At 34.7% G+C, this 24,815-nt stretch overlaps 1 protein-coding gene across 2 annotated transcripts in view; it reads right to left on the reverse strand.

Moving 5' to 3' along the window:
- Positions 1-17,373: 17,373 nt before the first annotated feature.
- Positions 17,374-24,815, reverse strand: part of LOC105034267 (protein ROLLING AND ERECT LEAF 2) — a 16,668-nt gene continuing 9,226 nt past the window's right edge. For both annotated transcript variants that reach the window (XM_019846938.3, XM_010909347.4), the window contains exon 6: positions 17,374-18,523. In XM_019846938.3, the coding sequence (XP_019702497.1) occupies positions 17,842-18,523 (682 nt within the window). In that variant the 3' untranslated portion in view covers positions 17,374-17,841. The remainder of the gene's footprint in view (positions 18,524-24,815) is intronic.

A 24,815-nucleotide genomic window follows, 5' to 3' on the forward strand; every position in this document is an offset into this window, starting at 1 on the left:
TGAAATCCATAGGCTACTCCATATAGATATCTTCTCAACATATCCAATCAAGAAAGATATTTCACATCCTTTTCTCAGAGTCGATATCCAACATCGTCTCATTATAGATTTTGAGATCATCTCTATGTTCCCTATCTCTCATGAGAAATATTTTCTCTGCATCCTCTATCAGTATATCAGAGTACCTTTTATGAGGATAGAAGATCCTACTAGATCTTTGAGGTGGAAGAGGTACTACATATACTGGCTCATTATGAATAGGTTCTATAAGTCCTATGACTCGTTGCTCTTTAGAGACTTTCTCTTCGAGTTTAACTTTTCTCCCACTGCTTCATCTTGGATAAACTATTTTTTCAAAGAAGATAGTATGATAGCTCACAATCACATTGTGATCTTATGAAAAGAGAAAGTAGTATCCTAACTCTTTAGGATACCATATGAAATGAGCTCTCATAGACCTAGCCTCTAACATATCCGCCTACTGTCGCTTGACACAGGCTAGATATCTCCAAATCTTGAGATGATCAAGATTTAATTTTTTTACCATGTCATATCTCATATGATGTGATAGATAGATTTAGAGAGAACTCTATTCAATAGATAAATTTTAAAAGTAAAGTATGTCTCCAAAAAAATAAAGATAAATCAGTAAAATTCATCATGGATCGATCTATATCTCATACGGTCCTAATCTTTCTCTCAGATATCCCATTGAGTTGGGGTGTACTATGAGGAGTCCACTATAAAACTATGTCATTTTTATGAGATAATCAAAAAATTTCTTACTTTGGTATTGCATCCTCGATCTGATCAAAGTACCTTTATGATTTTTTTAGTTTGCTTCTCTACTTCATATTTGAATTCTTTGAACTTTTCAAAGGATTCAAATTTATATCTCATACACATACCCATACTATGAAAGATCATCGATAAAGATAATGAAAGAGAGATAACCTCCCTTGACTAGCACTCAAATGGGCCGCACACATCAAATGTGTACAGGGTAAATATCTCAGTGATCTTTTTTTCTCATCTCACAAGAGCAACTTGGTTATTTTTTTTCAAAGAGATGATACACAGATTAGATATGACTTAGCAGTTAATGAGCCCAAAAATCTATATTTCTCCAGTCTGTTAATTATTTCTTTTCCTATATGACCTAGCCTAAGGTGCCACATATACTTCAGATTTATCTCAACTCTGGATCTCTCAGATCCAATGGCATTTACTACTTGCTCAAATAAGTTCATAGATACATCACCATGTAAATGATAGAGACTGTCTCTAAGAACTAAAGCCAAATGGTAGACACGGAGGTTAGATACCTATGGCCATAGTGCAACTTTTGCCCTATTGCCAACTCAAAGGGTTACTTCACCTTCTCTCAACCTTCTATCTTCCTTTAGATCCTATACTAAAGTGCATAAACAGGCACTAGAGTCTAATACTCAATTGGGAGAAGAGAAAATTGTAAGATCAGTTTTAAGCAATTCCGACATGCCTTCCAAAGGCACGTCCTTAGTTCTTTAAGCTCTTCAGGTCTATACCTCTGAACTTTTTAAGGTTTCTTAATTACCAACATATTGATCAATTTAGATAAGGTGATAGATATCATGGTTATTCATATGGTAGTTTACCATAAACTACCTATACAAATCAAGAAGGAATCGGTATGTGCTTGGCAGTGTACATATTCTCATGCATACATTGGAGTTCATCTGACATGGACACCAACATAAAATACCTACCTTCATTGTCATTATCCATCCACTTATCAAATATAGCTCGTTGACTTTGGATTGGATAGGCTAATAATATTGGGATATCTTGGTCAACAATATGGTCTAACTTTCTAAAAAATTAAGAACGATTCTTAAGTTTCTGAGCCAGTCAATGTATTTAGATTCGGTTAAATGGTTGATATCTAAGATTCAAGCTAGAGGGTTGGGAGCAGACACAATAAACAGCAGAGAGTAAAAATTTTAGTTAGATATTTATACTTAATTTTATATTTGCTCTAGAAACTTTTAGAAACAAATAGGCTCCCACTATTTTTTTGGATCCCTATACTCTCCGGGTGGAGAAGTGAAAATCCTAACATGACAACTGAATTTCTAATAGGTGATGCTGTCCCATTGATGCCATATACCTCATCTAATAGATATTGATAACATGTACACCGATGTATGGATAACTCTATCTAGATGCTTTTCTAAGCATATTTCAGTGACTTGATCTTTAAGTAATGTAGGCTCACCTGATAGATATTGATCATACTTCTTAGTTAAGCCTAACCCACCATTCACAAACAAATGCAAAGTCATCATTGGGTCTCTTATCTGATAGATATTGGGCTCAATCCCATTCTTGCTCTGGAGGAACTCTTTGCTAATAGAGTGGTTGCGTGTTCTCAGTATAACTGAATCACTATAATCAGTCGAGAACAATCCATGTCGGTAGAACGCCTGCATATCTACAATGATGAAAGACCATAAAACTTAATATTTATAGAAAGGTTTAATTCAGATCTCATCTAATCAATCATCACATGACTGATCTAATTGACATGAGTTAAACCAAATTACCAAGCAACTATATTCATGACTCAGTCTTCTAAATTGGTCAAGTAGAGATCGATGGGAGGCTCCCCCTTGATGGATCAAGGGTCCTAATTAAGTAACTACCTCTCAATTACTTGTCTTAGATATCAATTGATCAATTGATCCAAATAGATTAGCTTAAGTGAATTGGGCTCGAACCACAGAGCCGAATTAGGTCCTTAGGTTAATCGATTCTACATATGGGTGTCTATCGATTCGATCAACAATGATATTATGATCTTAAGCTCTATTGATCTAATCCTAATCAATACTTGACTCAATTTGATCAATCGCTAAGTCAATTTAGACCCAGTATGATCAAATCAAAAATTCTATTTGTAATCCAATTATATGATCTAATTTGATCTACCCATGATCAATCTCTCATGCATATATACAAATTTCATATCTTAAATCTAAACTTTTAAATCTAAATTCTTTGCATAAAAAGTAAGTTTAATAATTTTTAGATCATACATATAATTATATATCATATATATGAATAAAATTCAGATCATAGAAACTAATTTCAGACCTAAGCATGCTTTTATATATCATATATACGAATCAAATTCAGATCTCAAAACTCTTTTCAAATCTAAACATAAAACCATACATCTTATGTATGAATTAAGAATTAGATTTCGAAAACTTTTTTCAAATCATGCATGTTATGGTATTGAAATTAGTTTTCAATTTTTTAGATGTATGAAACAATTTTAAATCTAAGCCACTACTCATATATCTCATATATGATAAATAATCAGATCTAAATGTTAATTTTTTTAGATCTAAATTGATAATCACCTATAATTTAAAATCAGATCTAAAAATATTCAGCATTGATATAAAACAATCTTTTCAACATAAGGGGCAAATTTTTTGCTAGGACAGTCTTGTTTCATATAATATCGAACAAATCATGATATATCAGATCTAAAAATATTCATACATCTCATATATGAATAAAATCAAATCTAAAATTTTGAAAATATTTTTTAACATATCCAACATTGATATAGGATAATCTTTTCAATATAAGAGGTAAACCTTATGCCAGGACAACCTTATTTCGTACCGATATCGGATCTATATCAGATTAATTTTAGATCTAATTTAGAAATCAGATCTTATCTTATTCTTATGCATATGAACCCATGGCTCTATTACTACTGATGGAATTTTAGTATTTTGCATGCAGATTTCAAAATAATTTTAAATTTATGCAGCGAAAGTCAAGATTAAAATAATTTTAATCCTACACATGCATAGATCAAAATCTTACACCTATTGATCTAGTTCATATGATGATAAATAAGATATAAAGTATCTAATTTTAAAGATTAAAAAATTTATTTATGATCGAATCACATACCTCAATCATAGAACTTCTTCTCGAATTTAGATCTGTGGATGCCTTCAAGTTCTGTTGTAGCCGCACACATGTCCGACCTTTACAGATATTCATGCAAGGCCTAATCTGATCAGAGGCTCTTTGTTCTCTCTGGGGTACTAGCTCCCTTGTAGAGAATACTTTTTTGATGGTTGAGCAGGATCTCCTTCAATCTCCAAGATGATCTCAATAAGGAAGAAGATAAGGTGTAGGAGGAAGAAGACTTGGAGAGGAAAGAACCTTTCTCTTTTTCTCCCTTGAATTTTCCCATACCCCTAAAGAAAACCCATGCCCAAAAAGAGGTTTTTAGATGCTCCTCCACATCCCAAAATCTCTCTATTTAAATAGGAGGCATCCAAGGGTGATAAGGCTAGAGTTTGTGTAAGACTAGGTTTGACAGGATCAAATCCAATCAAACTGGGAGTCTTATTTTGATCCAATCAAAATCAGATCAAATCATATTTGATCTCAACCAAAATTGGATATAAGAGAGGTGGTGTGGAGATGCTTTGGCTAGTCCAACCACACACCAAATTAGATTTAGTGGTGGGCTTAGGTGGCATAAAAAGAGAGGTGGTGCCAAGGAGAAATCCTAGTCCAACTAGGATTCATTTGTTTACTAATTTAAATCTAATTTAAATCTGACTTAATCCTAACCAATTTAGGATTAGTTAGCAACCAAATTTAAGTTAATTCCTAGTCTAGTTAGGAACTCTATTAAATCTAAATTAAATCTAAATCTAATTAAAAAATTGATTCAATCAAGTCCTAGTCAAAGTAAGAATTGTTCTCTTTATACAATTGAGTTATCTCATAAACCAATTAGGCTTGATCTAATCAAACTCAAACCAATCTAAACTTAATTTAATTTTATTTAATCTAATTTAAATCCTATAGCTTAATCAGATTGAGCCGACAGTAATCTAATTGCTAATTGATTTTCCTACAATTCATTAATACTTAGTGAATCTTTCAATCGCATTAGATTAGATTAATCATCAATCATATTGATAATTAAATCTTATTGAAATTTATAATTATAACTCAACCATTTAATCAGTCAAAAATCTCTATTATGTCTAATCTCATATGTTCTATTCTGTCTGATAGTGAAATATATCATAATCTCTATCATAGTATCATTGAAATTTTTTTCAATGGGTCAGAATGATTCTACTCTCACTCAACAAGGATTGTTGATCCAGAATAATCCTAGTGAGCTCTTACAATCCACCAGTGATACCTAGCAGTATATAGTGACAACTCAGTAGAATAAAAGTGATAAACCTCTAGATATAGTTACCGTATGATTTAGTCCCTTTATCATGAGTCTCGACCAAATGACAGATTATGGATAAATCATTAAGCCTCAACATCGATCATATGATAGATTCAATTAGCTCGAGTCTGACTGTGATTCTTATAAAATTTTTTTTTCATCAATCACATTGCTATGGCTATAGACTTAAAGACTCAGTATCTCAAATCCCATAGGACTATTTCTTTTTGCTGAGATCGATAGATCCCATCTAGATATGCACCCTGCTCCCACAATGGTCAACTATTGCCAATATTTACTATAAAGACTCATTGAGATAATATTTTGATATAGTCAAACTCCAGTAGCCTCACTGTGAGCAGTCATGGCACCACAGGTCAAAGGACTATTCATAAAATCACAGTATCGAGAAAGTCACTAATGAGTTAGCACACATCCATGTGACTTCTCGTATTGATCATGCTCCATGTCAGTTGTTCTCTAACAACTACCTATACTCTCACTCCAGTCCCCCTACATTGTAAACTCAAAACTCATCTGCCTAAAGGAAGGATCCATACACCAGTCTATTCAGACCAATCACCATCCCCATGATGATCCTACGATCGAGAGTAATTTAGAAATTAACCACTAATGACATATACCTCAAATTTTTAACCTTTTAAGAATATGTGTCATCATCTTGTTAATCCTTTAGATAATTCATGGACACATACAATATGAATGAAAATAAACTACCCATCAAGTACAAAAATATATTCTAAAAATATGATTGCGTCAGTCAAGATTGGCTTCTCGGGCATACATCTAACAAATAGATCAAAAGCTTGTCTCCTATACGGTATGGTATTTACTTTAATTTTTAAAGACTTTCAGATTGATCTTGAGGGAGAAGAATTCAGAGAACTCTTGCATACTGATTATTTTAATGCCAAGACCTTGCATCGCATGAAGATTCATAAGGTTTAGGGCAGATGGGTTTTGATGGAGTCAAGATAAGAGCAGGCCAGAGGAGAAGTTGAGGGTGAAGAAGGAGAGCACTCAGATGGTCTTGAACCGCAGAGACCACCCTCTCTTCCTTTTCCAGCTACTGCACCTAGTTCACCTTCAACAACAAGCCCCTCGTCAGCACCTCCCTTAGCAGCACCACAAGATTTTCCAGCCCTAGCTTCTCCCCACACATCCTTTGTACATCACAGTTTTAGCTTTGAAAGGGTTGTGGAACAAGCCATGGAAAAGGTTATAAAGAGAATGGAAGATTTATTCACTGACTTTCAGCATCAGATTGCTCAGAGTCTTGATGAGCAAAAAGTGTCATCTGAGGGATAGTTTGAACACCTCAGTCAACAAATTAGCATCTTGTCCCAGAGGTTGGAAATTTTGAAGAAAGAATAGAATGGGACATCTGTGAATGCTAAGCTTTTGACTACAGAGGTAGCCAAAATTGCTAGAAGAGTGTTATTTCTCAGCACGACAATGCGGAGATTATCATCACTACTATTTAGAGAGTTGAGGTGCAACTTGGTCAGCTCTGGGCTCGGATATCCCTACCTTCTTCTCTACCTAGATCCTCCCCTAGCTAGCCTTACTTATCCACTGTCAGACCTCCATTCAGTGCCATTGTTAGACCTGACACTAGCTTCCCTCCTATCCATCCTAGGCTCTTTGCAAAGATCTGGATCTGAACCCATCATTGAGTTTCCATCAGATGAGGAGTAGCTTTCTTAGGGTTAGAAACTAAGTATGTTTTTTGTCTTTCATGTTTTTTTTGAATGTCATCAAGTGTTGTATTGTTTGAATGGAACCTTTTGTACACAATACAAACATGTTATCTATGTTTATCTTTATATTAGTCCTTAATCATGTATTGCTGACAACTTTGTGTATTGCTTAAAGTCCCTTTTTACAAAGCCATACACATATATAAAATGTAATAGTTACTTCTTCAATGCAATGCACTTTTGCTTTATTGTCATTGTCCCTCATTGCTTGATTTTGATGATGACAAAAAGGGAGAAAAAAGAATAGATAAAGAGCTATAATGAATAATGAATAATGAATAATTTTAGATTAAAAATCTTAACATTTTAAGAGTTTTAAAAATCTCTAACAAGAAAAGTTTAAATTAAGGGGGAGCACTCCTTGAGGGGGAGAAAACTGCTCAACTCTTGCTAATCAAAATTTTTGCAATCATACTTAATTATACAGAATTGAGTATCATGATTAAGTTTCTACAAATCCATTCATACTCTATATATGGTTTAATTGGAATAAAATTTGAGTTATTCTTTTGCATATGCTTAATATTTTGTCATCATCAAAATGAGAGAGATTGTTTACCCCACAGATGATTTTGATGATGACCAAACATTGAAGTATAGACAAATACTAATATCTTTCATGTTTTTCTTAAGAATATTTTTATAGATGCAAAGCACCATTAAAATGGGTTGAAGCAAACTGAAAACACCTTGAGCCAATGAGACATGAGTTGGAGTCGAATTTCATGCAAAAAGATTATTTGAAGGAGATTGAGTCGACTCAAGATGGAATAGAGTCAACTCTGGCATGTTTTGAAGATGGCATGCAGGAATGGCACGATATCGAGATGACTCAGAACAAGTCGAGTCGATTCTATCTCAGAGAACAAAGAATAACTTTCTGCGGCCTGAGATTGAGTTGACTCAAAATATTTTTAAGTCGACTCGAAATAGAATCGAGACGACTCAGTCTCAGAGGATAAGAATTATAGAGAGCCATATTTCTGCTATCTAAAATTGAGTCAACTCAAAATCATCCGAGTCAACTCAAAGATTAGTTGAGTCGACTTGAGGTCAGTCCGAGTTGACTCATGAAGCCCTGACAGCCATAACGGCTAGTCTACAGCAATCCAGATTTTTCACAGAACTTTTTCAACGGCTATATTTCATCTCCAACAAGCAAAAATGGCTAGTTTTGGGCTCAAATAATATCAAACTTAGTACGAATCATTCAAATATAAAAGGAAAGTTAAAGAAACAAAAAGAAGTGACTGTTCAAACTGTTAAAAGTGAAAAAGAGTAACTTTTCAGTATTCATTATGTTCAAAAAAATTCACCAACTTTCAACCTACTTCTTCTTGACTTTTATGAGATCATTGAAGAAGTATTCAAGAGCCTTAACTGCAAGCATTCAAGCACTCAACAATCAAGCTTCATCGACTTCCAATCTGCTCATTAAAGGAGCTTTAGTATTCTATTGTTCTTTTTCTTTCAACTTTCATTGTAACTAGATTCAATTAGATTTTAAAACTAGAGGATAGACTCATCCAAGCTTAAAAATTAGATTATAAGTCAAGGGATGACTTTATGTAGGTTGTGGTTGGTGATCCGATGTAAAATCATCTGAATTTTAGATAATGAGCCCAAAAAAATTATCCAGCTGTAATCTTGGATAGATTATAGTAAAATTTTAAGTGGATCTTGGAGAGTGGACGTAGGTGCTGGGGGCACCGAACCACTATAAAAATTATGGTATTCGTTTGCTGCATGCTTGCTTTTCTACTTATCATCTCTTTGCATTTTAGTTTGCTCAATCACATAACTTTCAATACTCATTATCACTTCACTATTTTGCAAAAACAGTATATATCCTATTAAAATTTTTGAAAATCCAATTCACCTCCCCTCCTCTCTTGGGTTGTCTTGCTAGGCAGCACTTTCCTTAAACACCAATAGGTCCACCTATTTCAAATTTGGCTTGGCTTTTGGTTCCTCATTATAGATTGAGAAATTGCAACCATCTAAAGTGCATTCATGATACAGTCCTATACCAAAGATTTGTAGTGATTCATAGAGATCACTATATGTGTCCATGAAAATACACACATGACTATCAGATAGTCCTTATGTTCATGCTAATTTCTTATGATATTTTTTGCATCAATCTCTTTTCATACTAGGACAATCATACCACATAACGACCCTCGTTATGTCAAGGCAACCTTATATTAGGATGATCTTAGATTAATTTATAAAATCTTATCTTACATTCAATCAAATTATTTTAACTTGAAAATATCTATATCATCACAGATCACATCAAGATGAATCTCTATCTATGAACATCATCTCATGCATGAACATATAACAAAAATAAAATTCAGATCTAACAAGGTTCACATCATATGAAAATTAGATACAAAATATTGGATGCATGAATATAAGAAATCAGATTTTTAGATTTGAAAATAATTTTTAGATCTTGAAAATAATGTATGAACATAAAATAATCTAAATTTCAGATCTGAAAATAAATTTTCAGATCATGAAATCCATCATATGAATTTCAATTATTCAGATTTTTATATCTGAAAATAGATTTTTAGATCTTAAACTCCATCTCTTCTCCATAATCATTATAATTTCATATTTGAAAATAATTTTTAGATCTAAAATTTAGATCTTAATCTTATAATTATGAGATGGCTCTGATACCATTGTTGAAAAATGCCATCACAAAGTGATCCAGTATGCATGCAAAGATTTCAAAATTTTTAAACACATAGAAGAAGAAAATTTCAAAAATTATTTCAACATCGTTCTAGAACAACCATGCAACATAATATTTCAATGTTATGTCAGAGCAACCTTATGTCAAAATGATGTTAAAAATAAATCTCTAACTAGATCTAATCTAATCAAGTATACAAAGAGATCATATCTTTATATAAAGTCAGGTATCATCATATATAAAAGATTAAAATCTATGCATAAATAAAAATCTGATTTTTATCTTTACGCGGTAGAACTTCACTGTAATCCGATGATCCGTGGATATCTTCATGATCTGCTAAACCTACGATCTGATTATCCATGGATGTCTCCAAGATCCATTGAAGCTGTACAAGTATTTAACCTCTACAAGTATCCACATGAGACTGATTTGATCAGGAGATCTCAATCTCACCGAAGTGCTAGCTCCTTTACAGAGATCGCTTCTTTTTGTCGAATCAATCCTCTCTTTTGATTCTCTTCTCAAGGGAATCAAATAGATCTTTAATAGGAGAAATAAATTAGATCTAATCTGATCTAAAAATCTCAAAGAAATCAGATCTAATCTAATTTTTTTACTCTTTTTTTCTTCTCAAAAGAAATGCAAGAAGATCTTGAGAAAGGAAAAAGATGAGAGATCAAATCTCTCTTCTTTTCATTCCATCCAACTCTTGGACTGAATCTAGAAGAGAGGGAGATGAAGGAGCATGTCCAACTCTTAGACATCTACGAAGGAGAAGGGAGAAAGAGAGCCATGTCCAACTCTTGGACAAAAGAGAGAGAAGGTATCTCTCAACAACCAACTTTTGGTTGTAAGAAAGAAAGGAAGAGGTGCCCACCCTTTGGTTTCACGCCAACCACCCTTCTTTTGTGCATGAAAATTAGGAGGTGGCCCAACTAATCTCCTTTTTAAACCACATGCCTTAGGGTTTCAAGATAGAGTCCATACTTTCTAGGACTCCTTGTAGCTGACCTCCCTTGTGCGCTCTCTTTTCTCACGCCAAAACCAATCGGTGATTCCATCTTATGGGGCGTGAGACATCTCAAGGAAGAGTCCTATGGGTTAAATTCATATTTGGCTTGGGTCTGAATCTAAATTGATTTAGATTTCCAAATAAGTCAAATAATTATGGAGTTAGTCTAAACCCTTTAAATCAATGAAATCCAATCTGATTCAAACTCCAACCAAATCTAATCAAATTAAACTTGAATTTAATTTGACTAAGACTCAACCCTATTATTTGATCAAATCAAATAATCTAGCAATATTTATAGATAAGTCCTCCTATGACTTACTAACTCTTAGTAAGTCCTTCATGTAATATTTATATATTAGTCCAATCATCAATCAAATTGAAAATTAGATCCTATTATAATTCAAAATCACTATTCGACAATCTGACCAATCAGAACCTCTTTTGTATATGATCCCATAAGTTCTATTCTGTCTGGTAGTAAGATATATTTTGATCTCCATCAAAATATTATTGAAACTTTTTTCAATAGATTGGAACAATTTTAACTTACCCAATCGAGAATTATTGATCATCAAAATAATTCTCATTGGTCTCACGATCTACTAGTGACTCCAAGCAGTATATAGTGATAACCTAACAAAATAAAAGTAATGAACCTCTACATGTAGTTACTGTATGATTTTATTCTTCTATCGCGAGTCCCGACAAGATGGAGATTATGCAAAATTCATCAAACCTTGTCATCTGTCATATGTTAGATTTATTCGACTTAAATTTTTATGTAAAAAGTATAGAAACACTTTTTCATCTTTCGCTCTATCCTGATCAAGGTCTTCTAAACTAAATCTCATAAATCACATAGGACTTTTTCTTTTCTACTAAGATTGATAGATCCCATCTAAGTATATATCCTATTACTAAATGAATCTACTGCAATCAACATACACCTCATGATTCTATATAGCTAGGAGATCAAGTTATGGTGTATTCAAATTATAGCAATCTCATTGTAAATAGCTAAGGCACCACAAATCAAAGAACCACTCACACTACTATAGCATTGAGAAAGTCACTAACAAGTGAGCAAATATCCAAGTAACTTTTCATGTTGGTCATATTCGGTATCTTTATTCTCTAACAAATATCTGTACTCTTATTTCAGTATCTCCATACCATAAACTTGAGACTTATCTACCCCTAAGGACAGTGATCCATATATCAATTTATCTAGATCATTCACTATCCTCGTGATGATCCATCGATCGAAAGTAATTTAAAAATTAACCATCAATGATACATACCTTAAATTCTCAACTCTTGAAAATATGTATCATTATTTTATTAATTTTTTGGATAATTCATGGACATATATATTATATGAATGAAAACTAATTGTTCTAAATAATTAGGTCAAGTACAAAATTATGTCCTAAAAAAAATTAATGTGTCAGCTCGATTGGCTTCTAGAGCATATATCTAACAATAACATCTCAAGTCTAATTTGAAGACCATCCACTGCATACATGCATTACAAGCATGGAAGCCATATATATAAGCAAACAAAGAACCTTCAGCAACCTCATTCTCAAAATCTGTCGAAGCCTTATACTCCTTAATATTTTTGGATCTGGCCTCAGTAATGACTTTCGCCCTCTCCTCCTCAACTATAGCCTCGACGAGCTTCAACATGTCCTCGATCGCCTTCCTAGCTGCCTCGGTGGTTAGCCTCATCTCCTCTGTGGCCCTTTTCTAGGCTTCGGACACCCAAAGTTTCCAATTGAGAATAGCAATATCATGTACTAGCTACATGGAAAGATAAGAGTTAAGAGCCACAACTAAAAGCTAGAAGCAAGCATGAAAAGTAGGAACTCACCCCAAGAAGGCCAACATAGAAGGCCTCTATGACCTCCTCCAGGGGGCGAGCCCCCCTCTCCAACCAATCAACTGGCAGTAGAATCATCTCCACCAGCTCCCATATGAGCTAGTGGTCTAGAGAGTGGAGGCATCCCTCCACACTGTCTTCATGATGGTGGCGAACCTCTCTTCACCCCTGGGCAGGGAGGGACCCATCTCGGACCTTGCCAACCTACTTGACACCCAGAGAGGAGGTAGGGTTCGGCCTGCTGGAGGAGAGGGAGCCTGAGCCAACTCTAAAGCTATCGATGCGATAGATTGTAGTAGCCCAATCGTTATCAGCTCATCCTCGATCTCCACCAGGTTTATACTTGACGTTCCTATGGAACATGCCAGAACAAGAGCAGGAACCCTCAACTAGGTACCCCTCAATTTCTTCATCAAAGATTCTCTGCCTGAAGAAATCATTCTCCTCTTTACTGCCAATTTGATGGATGAGTACAACAGCCTCATCACTGTAAGATCGAGGATGAAGGATCAACTGGGAGATAAAGTGATCACCAACATTAATGGAGACGGTGTCAGCGAGAGGAAGAAAGTGCCTTCCCCTGACAACTATGACAACAAGAAGGCAACCAGCAATTGAGTGGCAGAAAATCTGGCCGAATGAGTGGTCCATTTATACAAACTACCAATGGCAGAGATTCAACCATCGAACTACTAGATCTTGCCACTTGGCCAACATTAGAAGTGACAAACCTTGAGACTCTTCATCACACCCTTCTCAAGTCAAACAGCATGAGGTAATCTACAAAGCATGGTTAAAGGTTTATCAGCACCTGACACATGGTAGATCCCAACGAACTCGGGAATGATCTCTCAATCTCTTCACTCCCAAGCCATTATTCCGTGACCCCTCGAGCTCCTTTCCCTCATAATAATGGCATGGATTGTGAAGCAATGCATTGATGACACTTTGAAATTCCCTCCACTGGTTATAGCAAAATGAATGCTCTCAAGGGAGAACCAGATCAACAACCAATGGCCAGTTTGAAGATCAACTACTTCCTTTATCCAAAGCCGTAAAGTCACTTCGAACTCAAAAATGGGGGCCAAGTGTTATAGAGATAACCTGCCGATCAGAGCAACCTAGCGATCTACAGATTCTGACGAGCAATCTTCTACTCCACCTTCTTATGAAGAGGTATGAAGGGGACCCTCAGATAAGAACAACTTTCAGAGAGAAAATCTATCTCTTTCTCATCATTCTCCTTCTTTTCTCTATTGTTCTCAAGCTCCGCTTAAGCATCGGAGGTCTCCCACTGAAAAACCCCCCAACAAGTATAGACTTTCTTTGCAGATTCCCTCCAGCAGTTTGATTTTCGGATGGCATCCAACCCTAGCCACTTCAGCTTCGATCTGGAGACTTGCAGCACCAATATCCATATCCGTATTTGCCAAACAAAGCAACTATGCATTAAGATATATTGATATCTAATCTAATTTTATCTCTAGTGTGAGACAACAAATCCCTTCCATCAGGATGGCAAAGCAATAACCTCTAAACGCTATTGGGCTGTTGGGTGGTTCCGCACTAACACAGGTCATTGGGAAGGTGCTAAGGTTAACTTGAAGCTGACAACGCAATCTTGCCGTTAGAACATTCAAACAATAAGGTTTTCGCCATCTGTACTAAAAGTGCAGGAATTATGAACTAGAATATGTGACAGTAGCCAATTAGAAGGCTTCGGTGACAAGTACGTGGCATCACAAGAACGAAGTTGCCCGATGCAAAGGCGGATGAAGTATGCATTTTTTTGGATAGTATTTTGGTCCTAAGAGAGAAAATTTCAGGTTTAGGGCGTCACATAAATAGACACCTCCGAAGTGCTAAGGATGCCAAAGGTGGGTGTCTACAGGATGCAGATGCATAAACATACAAATAGATCTCTCTCATGCTATTTTTGGTCTAAATACCAATCACTTTGATTATTGCTTTCATCTGTTAGCAATGGATGACCTTTTCGTGCTATAACTAGAATTAATTTTAAGTCTCTTAAGTTAGTTTGTCTGTTTTGATTAATTCGCATGTCAATTTTGGGCTCTAACTATAAACAATAAGATGGCTTCTCATATTTTTTGATTGGACTATAAAGACCCAGCCTAACTGAAACCAATGTGGGCCCAATTTAATCATGCTTGGACCCCCTTTTGCTGCGCGTGCCTTGCGTGTGCTGGGTGGACAAGACACCGCTTGGGAGTCTTCTTTCCTCCTCGCTTCGACGTACTCTGAGAGTCCTAGAGCGAGCCAGATTTGGGCTAAACCCTAGTGACTCTTGGGGTGATTTGTTTTTCAACTGGCCATACTGGCCAGCAGATTGGATATTGTAATGTCATCTAAACATTTACTCGGTCATTGCCCCATGCATTTAGCTCCTAAACTTTAATCCTACACTTGATCAGAACCGTAAGAGAAAGAATAGATAAGGTTGAAAAGATGGATATCTTCTATTCATCGTTTAATTTAAAAAATTTTAGAGATGATGGATGAAAAGAAGAGATTATCTATCCCTCCGAACCTATGATTTTGCATCCCACCAGATTAGGGGAATACAAAAAATGAATGATGGAGCATATGAGGAGTGGGTTTCTACATTAATAAAATTATCCCTTCTTAACTTTTTGATAAAATCTTAGCACTTCTTCACTATTTTATTTATACATATTTTTTATTTTACCTATACTATTAAATTTTATTACTATTATTTTAATTTCAGTACATAATTTTCATAATAATAAGTAAATAATTAAAATTATCTTTTATTTTTATTTATAATTATTTTTTAGTTAACTATTTATATAAAATTAATTAACTATTTAAAATAAATTATAAATTAATTAGTTATTTTTATCATTAATATATAAATAAATTTATTCATATTTAATTAATTTATAAAATTATTTATTAAACTAAATTAAATAAAATATTTATATAATTATAAATTATAAAAACTATAATTTATATATTTCTCCACTTCTTTAATAAAAATAAGTGTTACAAATTAATAATAATAATATTTTTATCAAAGAGTGGTTTAATGAAAATATATATAAACTTTATCCATCCTTTTTTTCATTTCTTTATACTAAGGAGATGTTTGGTTCGTAACCGCAATCAAAATGGGAATCGGAATGGCTTGGAATCGAAATCGGAATGGCCAAATCTTCCGAAGCATTTGATTTGTGACTGGAATCGGAATCGAAATCGGAATTGGAATAGAAATTTGAATCCATAGAGAAGAGTAGGGATTGAGTTCTATATAAATTAAGCAATTCTCATTCCACCCTAAAATTGAAATGGGACTTCTTCTAACCAAACAGTTGGAATAAGAGTCACTCATTCTGAATCCGATTCCAGACCCCCACTCTCCCCAACCAAATACCTCTAAATAGATGAGAGAATCATTCACATCTATCCTTCCATATTCTACCAAACATATAAGAGGATAAATAAAAATCTATCCATCCTCTCTTTTATCCATTCTTCCATTAATCTATTCTTCATACCAAATAGAGGATAAGCAATGGACGTTGTCCATCTTCGCACAAATAAAACAAGTAAAATAAAATAAAATAATGTTAGTGCTTCATCCAGTGAATCCATCTTAAGGATTTTTTTTTTTTTTTTTTTCTGATTGAATAAGGAGCCAAACTGAACAACCTTGCATTCTTATCCCGAGCCACAACACCATTCTTTGTTTGTGCTTGATCGCCAGGGGAAAAAGATATCAAGGTGCATTCTTAACCTTTACCGACCAAATCAACCTCCTCCGTAGCCTGGGCGTTTATCTGATTGGTATCTGTTTCTGAATGTCAAACAAGCCCTGTTATAGAAATGCTTATTTCAACAATATTCTTAATCACATTTCAAATAAAATGTTTCACTTGAACCTTTTTTTTGTTAAAAAAAATAAATATAACTAAATGGTTTACCTTCTTTTTCTCTGGGCTTAGAACTTTTTTTTTTTAATTAAATCCTCATGCAGCTCCCTCCCCAGCCCCCCATTTCTTCCAAAAAACAATAAAAACACTCATATTAGTACAAAAGAATTGAAAAAGCCGTAGCCGTCCCAGTTATTGAGGCTTTTCCACCATCTCCTTAAAATTTGGCCAACATTAAGTCAAATGTTACAAGATGCTGTTTATTCCATGAAATTTGTTTCATGCTGAAGAACTTACATTTTGGCAAACCATAACTTGCATCTGTTAAATATAAGCCAGCAGCTTTGGAAGGAATCAATCAGTTGGATCCCGCAGACGATCTGCACACTCAAGCTAGTCAGCCCACATGCCCATTAAATCGCCCATAGTCTGCTCTTGAAGTCAAGGGATGCACCAGCCATGGGCGTCGTTCGATGCTCATGGCCTTACCAATCCGCGAGGTGAACCAGATTAATTGGTCAGGCTTTGGTCCTCCAATAAATATCCAGACAGATTTTGTTATCTCAAACCATCCACAAACCAGAAGAAACACAACTATCATAAGGCTGATTGATAAAATGTCATTTTTCTCTCATTTATTGTGTATGGCCTACAAGCAATTCCATTGGGCAGCACCAAGAGGTTAAAACTTTGGAAGGAGGTTATTATCACATACGAAATTGGAGAGCACCACGTTGTACTCATTTGTGTTCACCTAAAAGTTTCAAAGGCCAACAAACAGCACAGTAGCGTTGACTAAAGACAAAAAGCCATGCACATATTATTGAAAATATAGTATGAGTTTCTGAGCATCTATACAATGTACAGATCTATCAATATAGCACACGTTTCATTTCTTATCATCAACAACCCACTAATGCACCCAATGGATGATATGGAAAAAATTACAACCGCTAGATAAAACAGAAAACCCACCTCCACTTTGTACATCTAACGAGACTACACTCGGTCGGCAGAAATCTACTTGCAGCCAAACACAAATTGGCCCTGCTGGTGCACTTATTTTAAAACTATACACAAACCACCAACCTAAAAACCTTTTATTCCCCAAGTAAATTTACAAAGGGAGACGTTTACAGGGCCCCCTCTCCAATACCTTCATTGGCTTACACCTCCAATCAACTTATTCAACCATTATTAACCAGCTGTCATTTTCTTCCTTCATCCCTTGAGGCCCTCAAGAACTTTCAAAAACAGAGGACAATCATGTCCTCGACCAACCATTCTTGTTGTAAATAACATGAGCTTCATTGATGGACTTCTGGAGAATTTCATACTGCATTACAGATGACTCAGCAAAAGTTTTCAACCGATCTAAGAAGACCACCAAACCTGACTGAAAGCTGTCATGCTTCAGACTCCAATCCACAGGGGATTCGCTTCTCCGAACATCTCCTTCGAGCCCAGCACTATGCCCTGCCTTTCGAGAGAATGTGAATGATAACTTTGAATTCTCATGGCTTTTCTCCTGGCGAGGCAGGAAATGGGTCGTCACAGTCACAAGATCTTTTATAGCATCTGCTACTTCCTTGCTGGGCAACTTATCCAGTAGGACCAACCAGTCTTGGCAAGTAACAAATATTGGTGGAGCAATATGCTTTTTTGGATCGAACTCTATTGGCTTTTTCTTTGAGGGCTTCTGTCTTAGTGGGAATATGCATTTGTGAAGCCACCGGTTTATGGCTTCGAGGTAGGATTTTTGCATCGAGATCCACTTTGTGAAGTTTGAACACAAAGAATTCAGCTCGAACTCAAGGAGGATGGTGGCCTGGTGATGAGACTCCGACCTAATGGAGACTTTGGTGTTGCCATTGTTGCATGCTACCAAGATGACATTATACTGCTTCATGTGGCAGTCAAGCATCATTTTCCACATCTGTGTTAAGCTGCATTGAGACATAGATTAAGACTTGCAGCATACTGAATGCAATAGGCAAAAAAATTGAGGCGAAGCATCACAAGCACCTTATTATGCATAGCATTTTTCTAATTAGTGCCAACATGTATTTGGGATCTAACAGATGCATGAAAACTAAAGTATATAAATGTGTGATGGCAGTCTAGTGGGTATTTTAAATACCATTTTCTTTATTTTCAATTTTCAGCATGTTGTTCAAAGTTCATTTTAAATACCATTTTCTTTACTTTGTGTTGCTTACATTTTCAAGGCATGTTGCTCATCTTCACGTTATTGCAATTCACCTGTAAGCCTCATCTAGGCCTTTTGGCTCCAAGGCAAGATCCCCAAGTTATCGATAACCTACATCAATAGCTGCATTTGTAAATAGAAGTGCCATTACTTACTTGGAGTTCCAAGTTTCTAGCTCTGAGAAAGCAAATGCCTACTCAGTAGGTCATCCCCTACCAAATAGACAAGTAGTGAATGGAACTATAGTATTCAACTTTTTTTTCCTAAATAGTGAATGCAAACAGCAATATTGCATCCTTTACATGGCTTGCCTTTAGTTTTAATCTCTTTCTAGTCACATAAACCTTTTCTCAGCAACCCCAATAATGTTACTCAGTTTTCATTTTTATGTTCTTTTTCAGGTATTAATGACACAAATTCCTGTACATCAGGCATTTGATATTGTCAAAGTTCTAGATTAGGATAACAGAGGCATGTTCACCAAGTTATCCTTTCCAAATTCATTACCATAGGCCTCACCCATCTCTGGTTTCCAAACTATTTTCACCACATGCCCGTTCATGTGTATCTTCTATCGTTTCCTATTTTTCCCTTAAAAAATAGGTCATAAATCCACTTCCTCGTCCCTTGGTCACAAGGACTTGTGTGGCTGCCCCCTGGGTGCAGTAAAGTACACATTACTATAATAACCTTTTATCTCTTGAAAAATATGCTAATTTGGTTGCTTTAATCAATTTGACATCTGAAACTTCATCTAAGAAGTTGGCAAGATTTAACAAAATAGTCTAAAGCATGTGCATGACTATGGTTTGTTGAATGTTACTTAACAACTTGTATGGGTGAATTAAAATTAATTTCCAATATTTATGAGTGAGTGAGAGCTTCCAATGGGGGAAAACTTGCTATTGAACCCTGATAAGAGCTTTTAAGAAATTAAGCTTATATTTTTTTAAAAAAAAAAAAAATCAAGGAGCATACATCTCTGGCAGCGATTAGCTATTTCTTAACTATGGCCCTTTTAAACTTTACTAATTATATAATTTATTTGTTACTACTTGGTTAATATGACGGTTAATGTCACATCAAATTCATATCTATATGCAGTTTTATACCTGTGTATTTTACTCTGGCAAGCATTTATACAGTTATGCATTAGATAAGTAGCTTTATCAAACAATTGAATGATATATCACACTTCAAATTGATGAGTAATGATTTTTAGCATTCCTATTGGTCTTGATATATTTTAAACAGTAATTATGATCTCAGACTCTCAATTCAAGACCCTGAAACTGTACATCCAATGATTCCAAACAATAAAAATATTCTAAATTTTTAATATATGCTTCCTTTAATTTTTTTTCCTCTATTTTTTTCTTATTTTTTAATGTTTCTGTGGAAACTCCAGTACCTGGACTGAAAGTACCACAACTGCCAAAATTGTCAAAACCAAAACACAACAAGCTCAATTGAAACTGACAGAGTTTCCAACCTTCGCTTCAACAAAGTAATGATATGTCCCTATTGTCAGCTCCTTTAAACATTGTTCTATCAAACTCCTTTCAGCAACGTCAAATGTGTCATCAGTCTAGAAAAGTCAACTTCTAACTCAATATGATAAGTCACATACGTATGTATGTATAACAGAACATATATCCAACACTCCGGCGCTTGTCGCACATCCTTCAAGAATCAGTTAACAAGGACTCTTCTTGAAAGACAATCCTCAGCTGGCATTATCATGATGTAAACTTGAACATCAACACAAGAATAACACATTAACAGTTAATACAATCCAACAACAAGATTGTAATTAGTTTATTGACTAATTCACTTCAATTGGATAATGCTAAGGTCCTTTACGAAGTCAGGGTATGCAAAGAATTTGATGCAGCAACTTTTTTCTAAAAAAAAAAATAGAGACTGGTCTGTATCTTGTAAATAAGCATGTCTCTGCACACAAAATTTATCCACATGTAACAAATAATCAGATGGCTTAATGGTCCTATAGCATGAGAGATTAGGTATAACCCCTGTTCAAATGTAATTTCAGGTATTACACCTCCATGGAGCAGTACTAGTCATTGATATGGAGCGGTGATATGATGATGTTTTAATGATTTCAAGTGTCAAGAAGTGCTTTTGAAGAATACAGTTGTCCAACACAACAATTTTTAAATTTTGAGAGTCTAGATAGCACTGGTAACACTAAGGTTCATTAATGCCACTTTCACTTCTTTTATGGACTAGAATTTGTTAATTAAATCAGCAAACAAGGATTGCTCGACTGAGTACATGCTTTACATCAAAAAGAAGGGCTGAAACCGGATAAGATACCGATTGGATGACAGTATATCCATATCCATATTAGTTTTATTTGACAAATACAGATATGTATATCGATATTAGTTAGATGCAAAAATTTATATCCATATTAATTTTAAATGGGTATGGATACAAGTCAGATACTGAAAGTATGGATATAAATATTAATATAAGTCGGATAACTAAACTTATGACTATGGAAACAAAGATATTACTAAGTGGATCATAAATCAAATTAATAGTATGTTAATGTGGTTATATATTTTCTTTAAAAGTTCATGAGTGCTATATAAAATTAAATAAGATTATAAACAGAATCAAATTTTCAAATACAGATCAGATAGTTATCTATGCATATCCATATTCATTTTTCATTAATGGATACGGATACGGATATTAGTCAAATGCTCAAATTGCTATCCATATCCGGATAGATTATGATATGAAAACGGATTCGAATTGATATTATCCAACCACTTTCACCCCTATCAGAAAGCATTTAGATAACGTGGGAACATATTTATAAAATTACTATTCCCAAATAGAATTAACACATTTTTCTAGATTCATCCCTTCTTTGATTTCCTTCTTTCTACCAATATCGCATCTTTCCTTATTTCTCCATCCATTAAAAGATCCAAGTCATCAACAATTATCATCCTCTTCTCATGGTTTTGGTTCTATTCGTACCAAAGTAAAAGATTTTTGTTGAACATGAACTTATGCATATCTATAGTGGACCTAAGTATAACAAAAATATAGCAGGATATTGAGATGGGGGATATCCAACCATTCAACTAATGCTTGACACAAGGACTTCCAGGAAGCAGTTTGTGGGCTCTAAGAGGGAGGAAAGGGGTTTGACAGAAACATCACTCACAAAGCCAAATCTTACTCCAATTATCTTAGGCAAAAACAAGAATATAAAGCCAAAGCACTTCATCATTCCATATTACATCCATTGTATTAAAATACCCCCATTTTATTGCTATATTTTTTATTTCTGTACAGTGTACTTGATGTAGAATTTGGTCTTCTAACCAAAAATTGTCAGTCAGCACCGATGAATAACTGCAAGTTGACTCTCATTTGATGCTTAGTCATCATAAGTATTGATATAATTGGGCATACGTGGACCATTTAAAAGCTGATTTCCTAATGAAGTTTGGTTTATTTCACTTTATTTCTCTCGTAGGGATCTTCTCATTGTAGCATAGTAGAACAAAGCATGCTTACGCAACTGAAAGAGATATTTAATTTATTTCTGAAGGCATGTACCTTAAATTTGCACATATATCTTACAGAAGGGCAAAAGACTCAGGTATAAATCAGAACTCAGAAACTTCTACTATAAAGTTATAAACCAAAATTTTTGAGTTCTCCAAACATATCTAACAATATTTCTTGCAGGCTCCATATCTACTAGAAGACCCTAACAAATAAGGGTATAGATGTGAGTCACGTAGCAGGTTTTCACATGCACTACCATGCAGGCATTTCACCCTTGAAGTATTTTACTTGCAACTTCCACTTATTGGAAATTTATGTTTCCTGGATTATTCTACCTCGTTGCAATATTGACACCAGGTTTATGTAAGATTCTTTTGGGTTCATTAAGATCATGAATTTATAGTAAGAAAATCTGAGAAATCAACAATTCAAGTCTTAAAGAATTCAACAACCTCTCTTACTCACTTATCCTTTTGATAGCCTTAACTTGCTAGACTACTAAGATATCTGAAAAACTTATAAACATAGAAACAATAGTAATGAGACAAAACCATGGTCCGCTAAACCAGGCCAAAATGTCTGGTTCATCCCATATCAAACCAAACCGGCCTGGAACTAGCACTATTCGGCCCGTATTTTCAGAAAATGCCATAAACCACTCCGAACTGGGGGTTCGGAGCTAAACTGGTGAGAACCACTCGATTCACACCGTCCCCCCGCGCCCGCGCCCGCCCCCGCCCCCGCCCCCACCCCCGCCCCCATCTAGGGATGGCAATGGGTCGGCCCATACCTATACCCATCCCATAAGTAAAAATCTCATACTCATATCGATACCGTACCTACCTCGGATTGGGTCAGATCGGATCAAGTAAAGATGCAGGTCGGGTCGGGTCGGGTCGGATCCAATATATAAATAAGAGGGGTTGGTCGGGTCGGGTCGGATTGAATCGAGTACATGTAAATAATATAAAATCATTATAATTTTGAAAGAAGAATATATATTAAAGTTATATCAGATCGGATTTGGGTCGGAGTATATCATTACCTATACCTGATCCGAACTTGTTTTGGATATTTTTTGTAGAACCCATACCTATCCCTAAATCCAACCCCCCTCTTTCCATGCTAGAAAGGCTTAAGAAGGCCAGGCCTTCCTATTCATTTTCCTTTTCAAAGCCCCCCCTCAAATTTTGCCAAAAGAACAGATGATTTCAATGACTCAAGGAGAATCCAACCCAAAACAAAGTAAATTGGCTCTACCCCACCTCATTTCTTTTCTTTTTTTTCTTTTCAGCATCGAAAAATGCCGAAAAAATTGGAAAATAAGGACAGGTGATGCCAAAATCGAAAATTTTGATATATGATTTCATGATATGCCATAAATCTATGCATGATCTACATAAGAAGACTAAAACATTTAATTAAATATATAATTTTTTAATTAAAAAAAATTATTAAAAATTTTAAAAAAAATTCCAAAAAATAACTATAAAATTACAAACTTGTTTAAAGATATACAAGCTACTCTCAATCTAAATTTGGTGTCTATTTATTCAAGTGTAGACAAGATCATACACCTAGTGGCCTATGCCCAAATTTGAATAAAATTGAAATAAGTAGCCTTTGATATAGCCCATAGGCTAAGAACATATATAACATCTATTATAAGGTTCTATATAGATCTGTGCTCAAATTAATTTTTTAAAATTTTTAATTTTAAAAATTAAATTTTTTAAAAATATTAAAAATATATAATCAATAAAAATAAAAATTAGTACTATATGATACATAATTCAGAATTATTTTTGAAAATATAAAATATATTTTTCTAAATTTATAATATTTAATATTATTTTTTAATTTAAATATTATAAAAAAATAGCACAAAATATAAGAAATTAGTACTAAATATTAGATAATTCAAAAATATTTTTTGAAATAGAAAATATATTTTTATCATCATGAAATTTTACGAATTTTGAATAATTAATAAACCGGCATGCTTGATAACTCTGCAAGAATAAATGTATCAAGAAAAAAGATCCAGAGCATAATATTGGATATGATCATGGGCAAATGCTCTCAGATCGGTATCACTGGAGGTGCAACTGCTGCAACACAAAGTTTAAGCAAAAAAAGGTAACTAGATTGAAGAAGTACCTGGTTAATGATTATCTCGATGTATCCATATGCCACAAATATCCATAAGACATCCACCAGCTGATAAAGTATTTCACCAATTTTAGAGTAGCAAAGGAGAGGATTGTCCAGAAAAAGGCAAATGTGGACCACCAAGTGGTAGAGCCACCTTCTAACCATTATAAGGAGTCAGAAGAGCCCTCTCATCCAGATAATAAGAAAGCACAAATCCAAGCTATTGTTCAAATGAGCTTGGATGATTAGTACCAGTAGAATGAGATGGCTGGACATAAAGCTCAATTTTGTGTTGGAATTTCGTGTCGGGACATGCATAT

The sequence above is a fragment of the Elaeis guineensis genome, chromosome 14, assembly GCF_000442705.2.
Source record: "Elaeis guineensis isolate ETL-2024a chromosome 14, EG11, whole genome shotgun sequence".
Lineage (NCBI taxonomy): Eukaryota > Viridiplantae > Streptophyta > Magnoliopsida > Arecales > Arecaceae > Elaeis > Elaeis guineensis.